Raw genomic sequence first — 14,822 nt, forward strand, 5'->3', positions numbered from 1 at the left:
AACAGGTATGCAGTGGCGGGTTCACTGAACAGAACAGGTATACAGTGGCGGGTTCACAGAACAGGTATGCAGTGGCAGGTTCACTGAACACAACAGGTATGCAGTGGCGGGGTCACTAAACAGGTATACAGTGGCGGGTCCACTGAACAGAACAGGTATGCAGTGGCGGGTTCACTGAACACAACAGGTATGCAGAGGCGGGTTCACAGAACAGGTATGCAGTGGTGGGTTCACAGAACAGGTATGCAGTGGTGGGTTCACAGCACAGGTATGCAGTGGTGGGTTCACTGAACAGGTATGCAGTGGTGGGTTCACAGCACAGGTATGCAGTGGTGGGTTCACAGCACAGGTATGCAGTGGTGGGTTCACTGAACAGGTATGCAGTGGTGGGTTCACAGAACAGGTATGCAGTGGCGGGTTCACTGAACAGGTATGCAGTGGTGGGTTCACTGAACAGGTATGCAGTGGTGGGTTCACTGAACAGGTATGCAGTGGTGGGTTCACAGAACAGGTATGCAGTGGCGGGTTCACTGAACAGGTATGCAGTGGTGGGTTCACAGCACAGGTATGCAGTGGTGGGTTCACTGAACAGGTATGCAGTGGTGGGTTCACAGCACAGGTATGCAGTGGTGGGTTCACAGAACAGGTATGCAGTGGTGGGTTCACAGCACAGGTATGCAGTGGTGGGTTCACAGCACAGGTATGCAGTGGTGGGTTCACAGCACAGGTATGCAGTGGTGGGTTCACAGCACAGGTATGCAGTGGTGGGTTCACAGCACAGGTATGCAGTGGTGGGTTCACAGAACAGGTATGCAGCCAGCCAGGAACAAGTTAAGGCTAACTAATCTTTCCCTGAGAGACAGTCTGCAGCAGCTCGCCCTACTCTCACTAACGCAGGCAGCACACGAGTGACCGTAATGGCCGCCGCTGCCTGCCTTATATAAGGGGGGGTGGGGCTCCAGGGGCTAGTGTAGCCTAATTGGCTACACTGGGCCTGCTGACTGTGATGTAGAGGGTCAAAGTTGACCCTCCATGTGCATTACGGGGCGAACCGAACTTCCGCAAAGGTTCGCCTGCGGGACGCGAACGCGAACCACTGAAGTTCGCATGGAACCGTTCGCAGGCGAACTGTTCGGCCCAACTCTACCAGTAGCAACCGCTGCTCTGGCTTACACTCCAAGACAGAGTACAGAAGGATCCACCGCCTCTACCGCTAGGGCAAATATGATCCAAACAGACAGAGCAATTCACTATCAGCCGCCATTGGAGAAAGTGCAATCGCAACAGACAAGACAAGACAGAACTAGGCCATACAGATAATTAACAATCTGACTGCACTAGAAGGAATGCTACTGCACTCCCGAGGATAACTACTCTAAAACAATATTAGCAAACAATCAGCAGAGGGGCTGAAACTCAAGGTAAGTCCAGCAGAACCAAACCTTTATGACCAGCAGGGAATTTTGGGAGGAAATGGCATTTATACTGCAAGCCTTCAAAAGAGGCAGAGCTATCAATAACCAAATGAGTGAATGCAAATCCCTCACCAGAACAGCAAGTCTGAAACTTGCAGAGTGAAAATAGGTCTCCTTTCCAGGGACCTGCAGCATGCAGACCTGAAAAATGGTCAAAAAGCTGTCTGCCTGTGCAGACAGCAGAGCAGATCATTACAAGTATACCACTGATCATTTGGGTGCAGGGTGAGCTGAATAATAGCTCCATTTGCTGCTGCTGAAGATTCCAGCGGTGTAAAATACTACTCCCGAGTCCTCCTCCAAGCCGACCCGGTGCCAAATTGACCTGCTTAGATTGCTTAGAAGGCATGTTTAGAGTTTGCCAAAATACATGTGGGCAAGTCCCCAAATGTATGCAAACCCAACACATCCCATCATCCCAAGAACATTATCACAGTGAAACATGGTGGTGGCAGCAGCAGCAGCATCATTCTGTGAGGATGTTTTTCAGCAGCAGGAACTTGGAAACTGGACCGAGTCGATATAAAGATGAAGTGAAAACAGGTCTCCTTTCCAGGGACCTGCAGCATGCAGACCTGAAAAATGGTCAAAAAGCTGCCTGCCTGTGCAGACAGCAGAGCAGATCATTACAGTACCCCCCCCTTCTAGGGACAGCTTCCAGACGTCCTTCAAAACTGACATTTCCAACAAAACAGTCTGGCTGAACACTCATAAAGGTCGGGACAGCCCGACAAGGCCCAATTCCAGAATCAATCCTCCCAAAACCGAACTCATCGGAGGCAGGACCCACCGAAACATGCCCATCAGTACTACAAGCCTCAGCGTGACACCCATCAGAACTGTGAGTACCAGAGAAGGACCCATCGAAACTCTCTGAGCAATACCCACCACCTTCCAGGGACCGTCCAAAAATACCAAACCTCCCACAATACCCATTAGAAGTGTCCCTATCAACACAGAAGCCACTGTTGATCCAATCCAGGGTACCAAGATAAGTTTCTCCCAAAATCTCCCAGAACACTTTGAAGCTCCGCAGAGATCCCAAGAGGCCAGAATGCTCTTTAGGTTCACATGGAGAACTATCAAGAACCCCTATGGAACCTATGACAATTCCGGATTCAGGGTTACCAGGACAACCATCAAGATCAGGGCTTTCAGGAACCATTTCTGGCCATGTAGGCAGGCAGGCAATATCAGAACATGTCTCCACTAGGAAGCATCTGAGCATGCTGGCACACGAGACACACTTGGGCATTCTGGCTCACAGAGTGCATCTGGGTACACTAGTACAAGAGAAACCTCTGGACATGTCAAGGAACTGCAAACCTCAGAGTCAGTCACGACAAGACTAAAACCAGGACCGGGCAGAAAATCATCACGAGTAGTGGTCACAAGTACTGGTCTTTCAAAAGAAGACTCGAACTCAGACCTAGAAGTCTCTGTGACTGTAATTGTATCTAACAAAAACTCATCATTGACTACACATGACTGAAGCTCTACAAGAGCTGCAAAAGTAGTCAACATAACAGCAATGCCTACTGAAGTGGGCAATACCTCAGAAGGACCTGGGGGGCAGGAGGCATCTCCTAAAAGTTCTGCACCGTTTGGAAGGAACTCAGAGACCTCCAGAACATCAAACAAAACCTCAGGAACATCATTTCCCAAGTTTTCTGACAAACTAATCAAGGATTCTGAACTATCCATGTTACAGGGCAAAACATCAAATACATTCTGCGAACAGGGCAGATGTCCCAGAGATGGTTCTACAATATGCTGAGACTGAATTTAATTCTCATGAACAGGATGCACAGGAATATCTACTGGAACAAACACTGACTCCCTGACTCTAGTTTCACTGCATGCAGAATCCTGCATAGTCGTCAAACTAGACTGCAATTCCATAATGGCAGAACAACAGGTGAGAATAGTTGCAATACCTAGACGAGCCTCTGGGCTCACTGCAGGAGATTTTATGTAAGGCAACATTGACTCATCCAGAGTACAGGGTGGAAAGTCAGTACTTTCTTCAGAGCAAGAAAGGGACTCACAAATGTCAGTGCGAGTGGACATCATAGTTTCATTCATGGTACAGGGTAGGCTCACAGAGATATTCTCTGGACAAAGCAAAGATCCCTCAGTATCAGATTCGCACAACCAAAGCACTGTCTCACCCTTAGATTTGGCTAACAATGTCGAATCAGGGGAGTCAGAACGCAAAATTTGCGAATCCAAGATCATTTTCGGTTGTGAAACTAAAGCTTCTAAAGCGCAAGCCTCCGAAATCTGTGGACCAAATTGTAAAATGTCCAGGACAGGAATATTGGAACAATTTTCATCTGGCAATGTGCTTTCACAGGTGTGAACAGAGTGAGGCATAGATTTATTTGCAGAAGAAATTGCGACAACAACATGAGGAACTTTATTAGCCACATTAACATTACTCTTGAGGTTGCATAGTTTAGGAATTTTCCCCATAGCAAAATCATAAATGGAGGATCTTAAAGAATTACTGGGAGAAAAAGATCTGTTTTTAATTGACAAAGGATCCCACATATCTTTGACAAAACTGACACATTCATGTTGATCATAATTTGCAGGAACACCTGAAAAAAAGGCATTAGATCACACAGATTCAAACTCCACACAAGCAGTTGCCATGGGAAAGAATCTTTCTGAATTCACACTGGTGTCAACAACAGTAGCACACTCTCTCAACTGATGTAAATACATGAAGACACTCCTTTATTTCAGATCTCACAGAGTCTAAACTCACTTGCTTTACCCCAGAAAGGCAGGAACAATCATCCGACAATGTTGTCTCTTTATTGGAGTCAATTGGTTGGTGTGTGTGCAATTCATACAAAATCGTCTGCCACACACAAATCACCGGATCCACAAAATACTCGTCACACTCACCAGATTCAATCAAAGTGTACACAGAATTAATACAAGCATTTAGAATCTCTTCGCTTTCTGCGATGTAAAAATCGCAAAATGCCTTCCAATCAATATCGAACTCTTCAATCAAAGCCCCAATCTCCCATGGAGCAAATGGAGGCTCAAACAACCCTGTATCAAGGTAACATTCATACGGGTTGGGATCAGGAACATGCATAGATTTTCTTACTCCTTTAATATACTGAATAATTCTGTCTATCATAGCATCCACATATGCTTTTACTTGGGGTAATAAAACCTGAGACTGAGAAGTTTCTCTGGATTTATCACATTCAAGTTTGTTCCAAATTTCAGACTTTACAGAAATAATTTTTTTATTTGTAGTTGCTATGGGCAACGGATCTTTCAGCTGGGAAGCCTTCCTAGACTTTCTCCTTTTAGTCTTAGCCGCTTTAAGTGGCTGCTGTCTAGATGCAAGGGAGCTGTTACTGCATTCATTCTCAAACTGAATGGTTTTGCATGGAATGGATAGAACAGCTGATTGATTTGCAGGTACACATCCATCAAGAATAGGTGGTAAGGAAGGCAGTTTAAACCAGTGAGAAAAAATTAATGTAAGAAACTGATAAGGCTTATCATTCCAAGAATTGCTTTTCAAAATCTCATAAGCCCACTGAAACAGATCTCCTTGCAATAGAACATAAGCTATTTGGGGAGCCCACGTGGACGAATCAGTGATTTGAAATGCAGGGTTAAGGAAAAGTCTTACACATTCAGAAAGAAAGTCCTCTTTGGTTTCAGAGTTTAGTTTTTTAAACCTCTTAAAGGTACAAGAACCATATTCGACAAAATCATACAAATCGGAAATTCCCTCTATACTGGGAATTTCGGTTTGGCTGGTCATACTGTAACATTTGCAGAATTATATCCGTGATCAGCGCACAACATGTGCGCTAACACTGCGGAAACCCTCCACAAGCGTTTGGCTAAGGGAACCCAGCTTTGGTGCAAATGCACTTGTAGAGAGGAATTCCAACCGGCAGATGGAGCTGTGGAGTGCAGAGGAATAAACCCTCTGCACAGCCACAGATGTCAGATAGAAATTGTAGGAAGTGAAGCGATACAGGGCAAGATAGCCTCTCTCTCTCTCGAGAGAGAGAGAGTGAGCACAGAGACAGAATGTATGTATGTCCACTAATCTAGTCGCCACCCAGCGACGGTTGACATACAACAGTGAAGACCAAAGTGAGAAAGCAATTGCAAGAATGGCGATTGCTAGCAGAGACACAAGACGGAGTAAAGACAGAACATAGAATGAATAAAGACAGAACCAAATAGCAAACTGCAACCCAACACGAAGGAACTGACAGGACTAGCTAAACACGGTCACCACACGTTAAGCGCAATAGCGACAAAGCGTGTTCAAGGCATGGTCGCTGCACGTTAAGCGCAACAGCGACAAAGCGTACCAACCCTAACTAACTATTGAAAACAGAACAAAAAGACAAACAGATGGCGAGAACGCGTTGCTAATCGGTTGCCTAACACCAGACAACAGCATGCGTTCACACCAGACAAAAACCTCAGGCCCACACTCCAGGAACATAGGTCAGAAGGATCCACCGCCTCTACCGCTAAGGCAAATGCGATCCAAACAGACAGACAGATGGAGCAACCAGTAGCAACCGCTGCTCTGTCTTACATTTCAAGACAGAGTACAGAAGGATCCACCACCTCTACCGCTAGGGCGAAAGCAATCCAAACAGACAGACAGATGGAGCAACCAGTAGCAACCGCTGCTCTGGCTTATACTCCAAGACAGAGTACAGAAGGATACACCGCCTCTACCGCTAGGGCGAATGCGATCCAAACAGACAGAGCAATTCACTATCAGCTGCCATTGGAGAAAGTGCAATCGCAACAGATAAGACAAGACAGAACAAGGCCATACAGATAATTAACAATCTGACTGCACTAGAAGGAATGCTACTGCCCTCCCGAGGATAACTACTCTAAAACAATATTAGCAAACATTTAGCAGAGGGGCTGAAACTCAAGGTAAGTCCAGCAGAACCAAACCTTTATGACCAGCAGGGAATTCTGGGAGGAAATGACATTTATACTGCAAGCCTTCAAAAGAGGCAGAGCTATCAATAACCCAGTGGTTCCCAACCTTTTCCAGGTCATGACACATCACGACAAACATTCAGATATCCGTGACACGTCACATCATGCCAAACATTCAGATATACATGACACGTCCCGTATGATAGAAAAGATTCAGTAACAATCTGCTGATGCTGCAGGCACAATGAGGGGCTCAGTAACAATCTGCTGATGCTGCAGGCACAATGAGGGGCTCAGTAACAATCTGCTGATGCTGCAGGCACAATGAGGGGCTCAGTAACAATCTGCTGATGCTGCAGGCACACTGAGGGGCTCAGTAACAATCTGCTGATGCTGCAGGCACAATGGTGGGGAGCTCAGTAACAATCTGCTGATGCTGCAGGCACAATGAGGGGCTCAGAAAATCTGCTGATGCTGCAGGCACAATGAGGGGCTCAGTAACAATCTGCTGATGCTGCAGGCACAGTGAGGGGCTCAGTAACAATCTGCTGATGCTGCAGGCACAATGGTGGGGAGCTCATTAACAATCTGCTGATGCTGCAGGCACAATGAGGGGCTCAGAAAATCTGCTGATGCTGCAGGCACAATGAGGGGCTCAGTAACAATCTGCTGATGCTGCAGGCACAGTGAGGGGCTCAGTAACAATCTGCTGATGCTGCAGGCACACTGAGGGGCTCAGTAACAATCTGCTGATGCAGCAGGCACAATGAGGGGCTCAGTAACATTCTGATGATGCTGCAGGCACAATGAGGGGCTCAGTAACAATCTGATGATGCTGCAGGCACAATGAGGGGCTCAGTAACAATCTGATGATGCTGCAGGCACAATGAGGGGCTCAGTAACAATCTGCTGATGCTGCAGGCACAATGAGGGGCTCAGTAACAATCTGATGATGCTGCAGGCACAATGAGGGGTGCTCAGGTGTATAGTGGCCCCAGTATATGTACCCAGGTGTATAGTGGCCCCAGTATATGCAGCCAGGTGTATAGTGGCCCCAGTATATGCAGCCAGGTGTATAGTGGCCCCAGTACATGCAGCCAGGTGTATAGTGGCCCCAGTACATGCAGCCAGGTGTATAGTGGCCCCAGTACATGTAGCCAGGTGTATAGTGGCCCCAGTACATGCAGCCAGGTGTATAGTGGCCCCAGTACATGCAGCCAGGTGTATAGTGGCCCCAGTACATGCAGCCAGGTGTATAGTGGCCCCAGTACATGCAGCCAGGTGTATAGTGGCCCCAGTACATGCAGCCAGGTGTATAGTGGCCCCAGTACATGCAGCCAGGTGTATAGTGGCCACTGTACATGCAGCCAGGTGTATAGTGGCCCCAGTACATGCAGCCAGGTGTATAGTGGCCCCAGTACATGCAGCCAGGTGTATAGTGGCCCCAGTACATGCAGCCAGGTGTATAGTGGCCCCAGTATATGCAGCCAGGTGTATAGTGGCCCCAGTATATGCAGCCAGGTGTATAGTGGCCCCCCAGCTGGAGCGGAGCAGCGCAGCAGAGAGGAGCATTGGGTAGAGCAGCGGGGAAGGGCGGACGTTTCCCCCCCACTTCCCTCACCTTGGGGCTCCTCTCCCTGGCTCTCCCCTCCATAACATTGCGGCGGCGGTGGCTGGCAGCGGCGGTGGTGGGCGGGACTTACCTCCTCCAGTGTTTCGGCGAGTGGACGCTGTGCCTCTGCGTGCAGCTAGTCTGGTCTAGTGAAGACCAGACTAGCTTCAAGCACGCACGCACGCACGCACAGCGTCCACTCGCCGGTACACTGGAGGAGGTAAGTCCCGCCCACCGCCGCCGCTGCCAGCCACCGCCGCAATGTTATGGAGGGGAGAGCCCAAACGAGCAGGGGGAGCAGAGAGCGGCGACACATAGCTGGTGCTGCCGCGACACACCGGTTGGGAACCTCTGCAATAACCAAATGAGTGAATGCAAATCCCTCACCAGAACAGCAAGTCTGAAACTTGCAGAGTGAAAACAGGTCTCCTTTCCAGGGAACTGCAGCATGCAGACCTGAAAAATGGTCAAAAAGCTGCCTGCCTGTGCAGACAGCAGAGCAGATCATTACAAGTATACCGCAGGGTGAGCTGAATAATAGCTCCATCTGCTGCTGCTGAAGATTCCAGCGGTGTAAAATACTACTCCCTAGTCCTCCTCCAAGCCGACCCGGTGCCAAATTGACCTGCTTAGATTGCTTAGAAGGCATGTTTAGAGTTTGCCAAAATGCATGTGGGCAAGTCCGCAAATGTATGAAAACCCAACACATCCCATCATCCTAAGAACATTATCACAGTGAAACATGGTGGCGGTGGCAGCAGCAGCAGCAGCATCATTGTGTGAGGATGTTTTTCAGCAGCAGGAACTTGGAAACTGGACCGAGTCGATATAAAGATGGATGGTGCTAAATAAGGAAATATTCTTGAGCAAAATCTGTGTCAGCCTATCAGTGATTTGAGACTGGAACTGAGATTCACCTTCTAGCAGGACAATGACCCGAAGCATACTGCTAAAGCAACACTCTAGTGGTTTAACCACTTGAGGACCACAGTGCTAAACCCCCCTAAAGACAAGGCCATTTTTACTGAAATGGGCCACTGCAGCTTTAAGGCCAAGCTGCAGGGCCGCACAACACACCACACAAGTGATTCCCCCCCCCCTTTTCTCCCCACCAACAGAGCTTTCTGTTAGTGGGGTCTGATCGCCCCCTAGATGTTTATTTTTTTTTTTTTTACAAATATTTATTTATTTTTTTTATAAATTTATGTATTTTTCTTTTATTCTTCCCACCCTCCCCCGGCCAGCCTATCACAGGGATCGGCTGTGATAGGCTTCAGCCTATCACTGCCGATCGCTCTCTTGTGCCCCAAGAGGCCAACCATGTCACACGGCTGTCCCCAGTACAGCACTGCTTGATGCCAATTGGCATTAGGTGGTCCTGTGGCTGCTGCTGCGGTCACGCCCATTGGCGTGACACAGTCATTAGGTAATTAAGCAGTGTTCTCCAACCCTATCCTCAAGGCCCACCAACAGTGCATGTTTTGGGGAAATCCACAAAGGTAGTTCATCAGTTCTGCTGATACACTGATTACCCCACCTGTGAATGTTTTTGGTTTCCTGCAAAACATGTACTGTTGGTGGGCCTTGAGGACAGGGTTGGGAAACTATGGTTTAAAGGGAAACATTTAAAGGACAACCAAGGTGACATGTGACATGATGAGATAGACATGTGTATGTATAGTACCAAGCACACAAATAACTAGGCTGTGTTCCTTTTTTTCTGTAGATCCATCCTGGCGGTATGGACGAGCTCAGCTCGTTCATTACCGCTGGAGGCTGCCGATCAGGCCCTGCTGGGCCGATTCTGATGAAATAAAAAGGAGCACACGCAGCCGGCACTTTGCCAGCCGCGTGTGCTACCTGATCGCCGCCGCAGCGCGGCGATCCGCCGCGTGCAGCGGCGAAAGAGGGTCCCCCAGCCGCCGGAGCCCAGCGCAGCCGGAACAAATAGTTCCGGCCAGCGCTAAGGGCTGGATCGGAGGCGGCTGATGTCAGGACGTCGGCTGACGTCCATGACGTCACTCAGCTCGTCGCTATGGCGACGAGGTAAGCAAAACAAGGAAGGCTGCTCATTGCAGCCTTCCTTGTTAATTCTGATCGCCGGAGGCGATCGGAATTACGCTTCAGGAGCGCCCTCTAGTGGGCTTTCATGCAGCCAACTTTCAGTTGGCTGCATGTAATAGTTTTTTTTTTATTTAAAAAAAAAACCCTCCCGCAGCCGCCCTGGTGATCTTAATAGAACGCCAGGGTGGTTAATAAAGACTCCTTATATCCCATCGAGTGAGTCTTCTTTGGAGGTAAGAAACATCTTTCTATATTACTGCACAGTTACCACACTTAGACCTATTAGCAGAAAAATTGGGCGCCTCCCCAAACCTCTTAAACAGTTGTTATCCACACCCTTTAATAAAAGGGGTGCTTTGCACTTTCCACTCATACACCTGCCCTACCCGTGGACAGACCGACAGGAGGAGAGTGACCACCCTGTTCCAGAAGGTTCCAGGTTACCGAGTGGGAATGTTTTTTTTCCGCATGCAGGAAAAAAAGTGGTAGTTGCAGGACTGCAACCCATCCTTGTGAGTATAAATTACCCACAATCCCCCACCAATTACTTACCTGGCGATACTGCACTACTGGACTCCCGGTCTTTCCCCCCCTTTTCTACAGGCTGAAGGATCTCCAGAGACCTGGACCAATTCTATACTATTAAAATTATTTTTAGTTTGTTCTTGTTTGCTGGTAATTTAAAATGCATTTTCTTTGCAAAACTCAGGTGAAAAAGTGAATTGCATATGGCCCTGTATATTCTAAGGCAAATTTTGGAGGGGGAAAAATTAACTTATCAGAGTGCCTGTAAGAAACCAACACATGCATGGAGACAGCATACAAACTACACAGAGATAAGCTTCCTGCCTGAGATTCAAACCTGGGGTAAAAGTGCTATCCACTAAGTCAGTATGTAGTCAAACAACACATTTCTCATGGCCTTACCTATTACGTCTGCTGGTGGTGGTCCTCTGTTTGGCAGATTCTCCAGGCTAATACTGGCCTGAAAGCTCCTTTTAGCATCCTCAAGGACCTGTTCTGCTTCCTCAGAAGAGGACCTGTCATCATACTGGGCAAGCTGAGCTACACCCAATAAGTACAACGCAGAGCTATTGCAAGGAGAAGAAATTACCCCAAGCTGGCAGACCTTAAAACACATAAGAAAACACCAAATATGTGGTTAATTTATTTTATTATTTACAGTATTGGCTTAATGAATAAATAAACTTATGATATAAATGTAAACAAATATGCTAACTCAACTCTATATTGCCTCTTGATCAATATTACAATTATTTGGGGACCTTCCTTGTGTGTCATCTTTACAAGAGGCTTCCTTCTGAGAGGACAACCATATTGATGTAGTGTGTGATATATGGTCTGAGCACTGACAAGCTGACCCCTCCCCCCACCCCTTCAACTTCTGCAGTAATGTTGCCAGCACATATACACGTATTTGCAAAAGACAACCTCTGGATATGACGTTGAACACGTTCACTCAACTGCTTTGATCAACCATGGTGAGGCCTGTTTTGAGTGAAACCTGACTTGTTATTTTTCGGAATATACTGTACACGGGGAGTCTTCTGTAATATCTATACCACGTGCTGGGGCTAATTTTATGGAGACACCATTTAACCTACTAGTGTGCTGTGCTTTTTGATTGAAAGAGAAACCAGGGAATGTGATGGCAATCCATGTAAGTGCGGGAAGTACACCAAACCCACCTGCCAACATCTGCTCTGTAGAAGTTATACAAGTGTTGTACATTTCCCTGGAATTTATTTACACTTGTACATATAGAATTTCTATTTTGCCAACTCCATGCGCATTATGTGGAGTGTTTCCAGCTGAGACGCATACTCACTCACCTTTTCATGCATATTTAGAAGCCTCTTACAGCGAGGGATGGTGGTGAGACGTAATAAAGCAGACAGCGCCTGGCATCTCCTCATAATCCAGTCTTCTTTGTTATCAGTTTCTTCAATCAGCAGCTCAAGAAGACCAAAACAAGCTTCCAGCAGAGCCCATTCCAGGTCCTGTGTGACCAGGCCTTGATGTGGACACTGACACAAGGCCTTCACAGACCAATCTGCAACCCTGAAATATAACAACAGTGATCACATTTGTAGATTCTTTTAACACTGGTATCCTGTAAAAAATATAAAATTTTTATTTAGTTTATATACCTTCAGGTACTGTACAAATTAAGGTGTTGGCAAAAACTTAACTCACTCTTTGAACGTTCCTGTGGTCTCCTGCTGGAGAATACAGGCATTGAGCACTCCTCCAAAACATTGCTTTAAAGTATGCAGATACAAAATCTCTTGTTTTTAATCAATTCATGAACAGGAATTTTCATGCTATCAGTTTGAGTAACAAAAACTGTTATGATCACTTTAGAGTATAGCTGAAGTCAGGGCTGGTTCTCGCTACAATTAGGTCCCAGGGCAAAAGTAACCTGGGGCTCTCTGGCACCTGCCCTTCCTCAATAGCAAGTTTACCCCAAAGGGACCCCAAGCTGGCCTCCACTCCCTCTCTCCAAATTTATTGTGCCCCCTGGGGCCCTTGCATAGTTTTTGGTAGCATAGCAACTCACCTGTCTTGATGCCAATTTAGTCCATGCACTCTTAAATTCATTATTGCAGGTGCAAGTCTTCTTGTAATGAGTCAATGACATACGCCGGGTCCCCCAGAAGACGTAGATGGGGAAGGATGAAGACGAGAATTCACTGACTAATGGAACAGCACACCTGCAGAGACAAGTCAGTTGCTATGCTGCCAAAACATTAGCGGTCCCTGGGGACAACAATTCAGGGGGAGACCTGAGAAACCAACAGCTCTGTGGCAATTTCCCATGTGTCCCCAATGTTAGTGCCGGCCCTGCCTGAAATTAAGGCTCACCAGCTATCGAAAGAGATATGGAGGCTGCCAGTACTGATCTGGTAACTGTAATTTCTTGGCTTTAATTCTGATGCCCCTGCTTTAATACCACATCACTCACCTGAAACAAGTATGCAGATGAAGCGTTCTGCTTCTCCTGATCTGCATACCTGTTTTCTGTGATTCCTTCAGAAATATTATGGTCAAAGGATCAGCACTTTTTTTTTTTAAATCAGCCTTTATTTAAAGCATTAAAGGAACAAATAACAATCATGGACCAAACATATCACGGCACAAAACGACCTTGTTTTTCAGAATTGGTCAACAACGGCAGCCACTGTACTATTTAACGACAGGATTACTTAAGAGTTAAAAACATAGCTGTGTGCAGAAACTCTGGCACAAACATTAACATTTTTGCTTGATTACTTGATTGCGCTCTTTGCAGCAAATGGAGCTTCTGCAATCTACGTAAATAACAGCATGCTCAAAGCCGGTATTACTAAAGGCATTATCCTAGTCTTCCAGTCTTCATGTGACCATACATGGATGCCGGGAGAGACTCGCTCAGGCACTGCTGTTACAAGAGAGGCTCTGCTATACAATTCAGTAAGATAAAAGACTCTCCATGCAGTCCTTCGCCTCCCCAACCAAGTTAAGGAGCGATTTTGTTGCCCAGCAACTCACTCCCGATGCCTGTGGGTGGTTAGACTAGCGCAACATGGTAAACAAATTACCTTGTGTGATTTAGGGGGATTTTTAGCAAGATGCTGGATGGTGTGTTCTGAATGCGGAGCTGTCTTCATCTCTACACATAAAATCTTGGCTCGGTGTTTTCTTTAATTTGTTTTCTTTTCTTTTTTTTAATTGATGTTCTTTTAAGAAAATGACAGTCTCCCCCCCTTTGCCTCTTTAACTTCTTCTACCCCATGCAGACTGTGTGTGGATCTTGCACCTGACTCATATCTGCCTGCATGGTGCACATGGGAAGGGGGGAAACAGGCAGGAACCAGAAATGATAGCCCACTGCAGCAAAACCTCAGCCCATAAAAAACAAACAAAACAAAAAATAAAAAAACACCAAGTTGCTCATTATCACCTTGTGCTCAGAGAGGTGGGGGTAATTATTTTTATTATTGATTCATAAAGCACCGACAAATGCCATGGTGCTGTACAAAGTAAGAAAAGGAACAAACATGGAGCACAAAATAATACAGACAATGGTATACACCAATATACGAAATACAGAGTTGGTACAAAATACAGAATTGGTAATTATATTGACAAAATGAATATGAATAAATGTGTAACACGTTCCAAGACACAAAGGGTGAGAGAGCCCTGGCCTTGCAAGCTTACAATCTAAAGGGGTTTGGTCCTGTGGAGGTTTACGTTGCAAAATGGCAAGGTGGAGTTTAGGTGCTGGTAGAGACTGAAAGATGGCGCTCCCTGCTCTAGCTATTCTCCTTTCTTATTAAAAAGTATATTCGACTACTGGTTAGCTAATTTCTAATTTCCCTTGGTTCAGGTGCGCTATTGCCGGCACCTGAATTACACAGTTTTTATCATAATTTGGGCTCCGGCTATAACTGGCACCCAAATCACAGGGTAAGCTCAGCTATAGCTGTTATTAACACTGCAGCCTATGATTTATGGAGTGATGAGCGAGCTGGGACAAGGCCTTCCAGCACCCACGGCTGAGACACCAAAGTGCACCCCTCCATCCCTCCCACCCCAGCTGTCACACACTGATGGCTATTAGACTAAGAGGGCCACAGGGCCCACAACCTCCCCAACACCTTAATATCTAGTTATCTGGCTTGCAGTCACTGCTATGTATC

The 14,822-nt window shown here is 46.6% G+C and overlaps 1 protein-coding gene across 3 annotated transcripts in view; it reads right to left on the minus strand.

The window, feature by feature from the left end:
• Positions 1-14,822, minus strand: part of LOC137504210 (uncharacterized) — a 160,039-nt gene that overhangs the window by 50,387 nt on the left and 94,830 nt on the right. For all 3 annotated transcript variants that reach the window (XM_068232315.1, XM_068232314.1, XM_068232316.1), the window contains 2 exons: positions 11,970-12,198; positions 11,044-11,245 (listed from right to left, as the gene is read on the minus strand). In XM_068232315.1, coding sequence (XP_068088416.1) covers positions 11,044-11,245; positions 11,970-12,198 — 431 coding nt within the window. The remainder of the gene's footprint in view (positions 1-11,043; positions 11,246-11,969; positions 12,199-14,822) is intronic.

The sequence above is a fragment of the Hyperolius riggenbachi genome, chromosome 4, assembly GCF_040937935.1.
Source record: "Hyperolius riggenbachi isolate aHypRig1 chromosome 4, aHypRig1.pri, whole genome shotgun sequence".
Taxonomy (NCBI): domain Eukaryota; kingdom Metazoa; phylum Chordata; class Amphibia; order Anura; family Hyperoliidae; genus Hyperolius; species Hyperolius riggenbachi.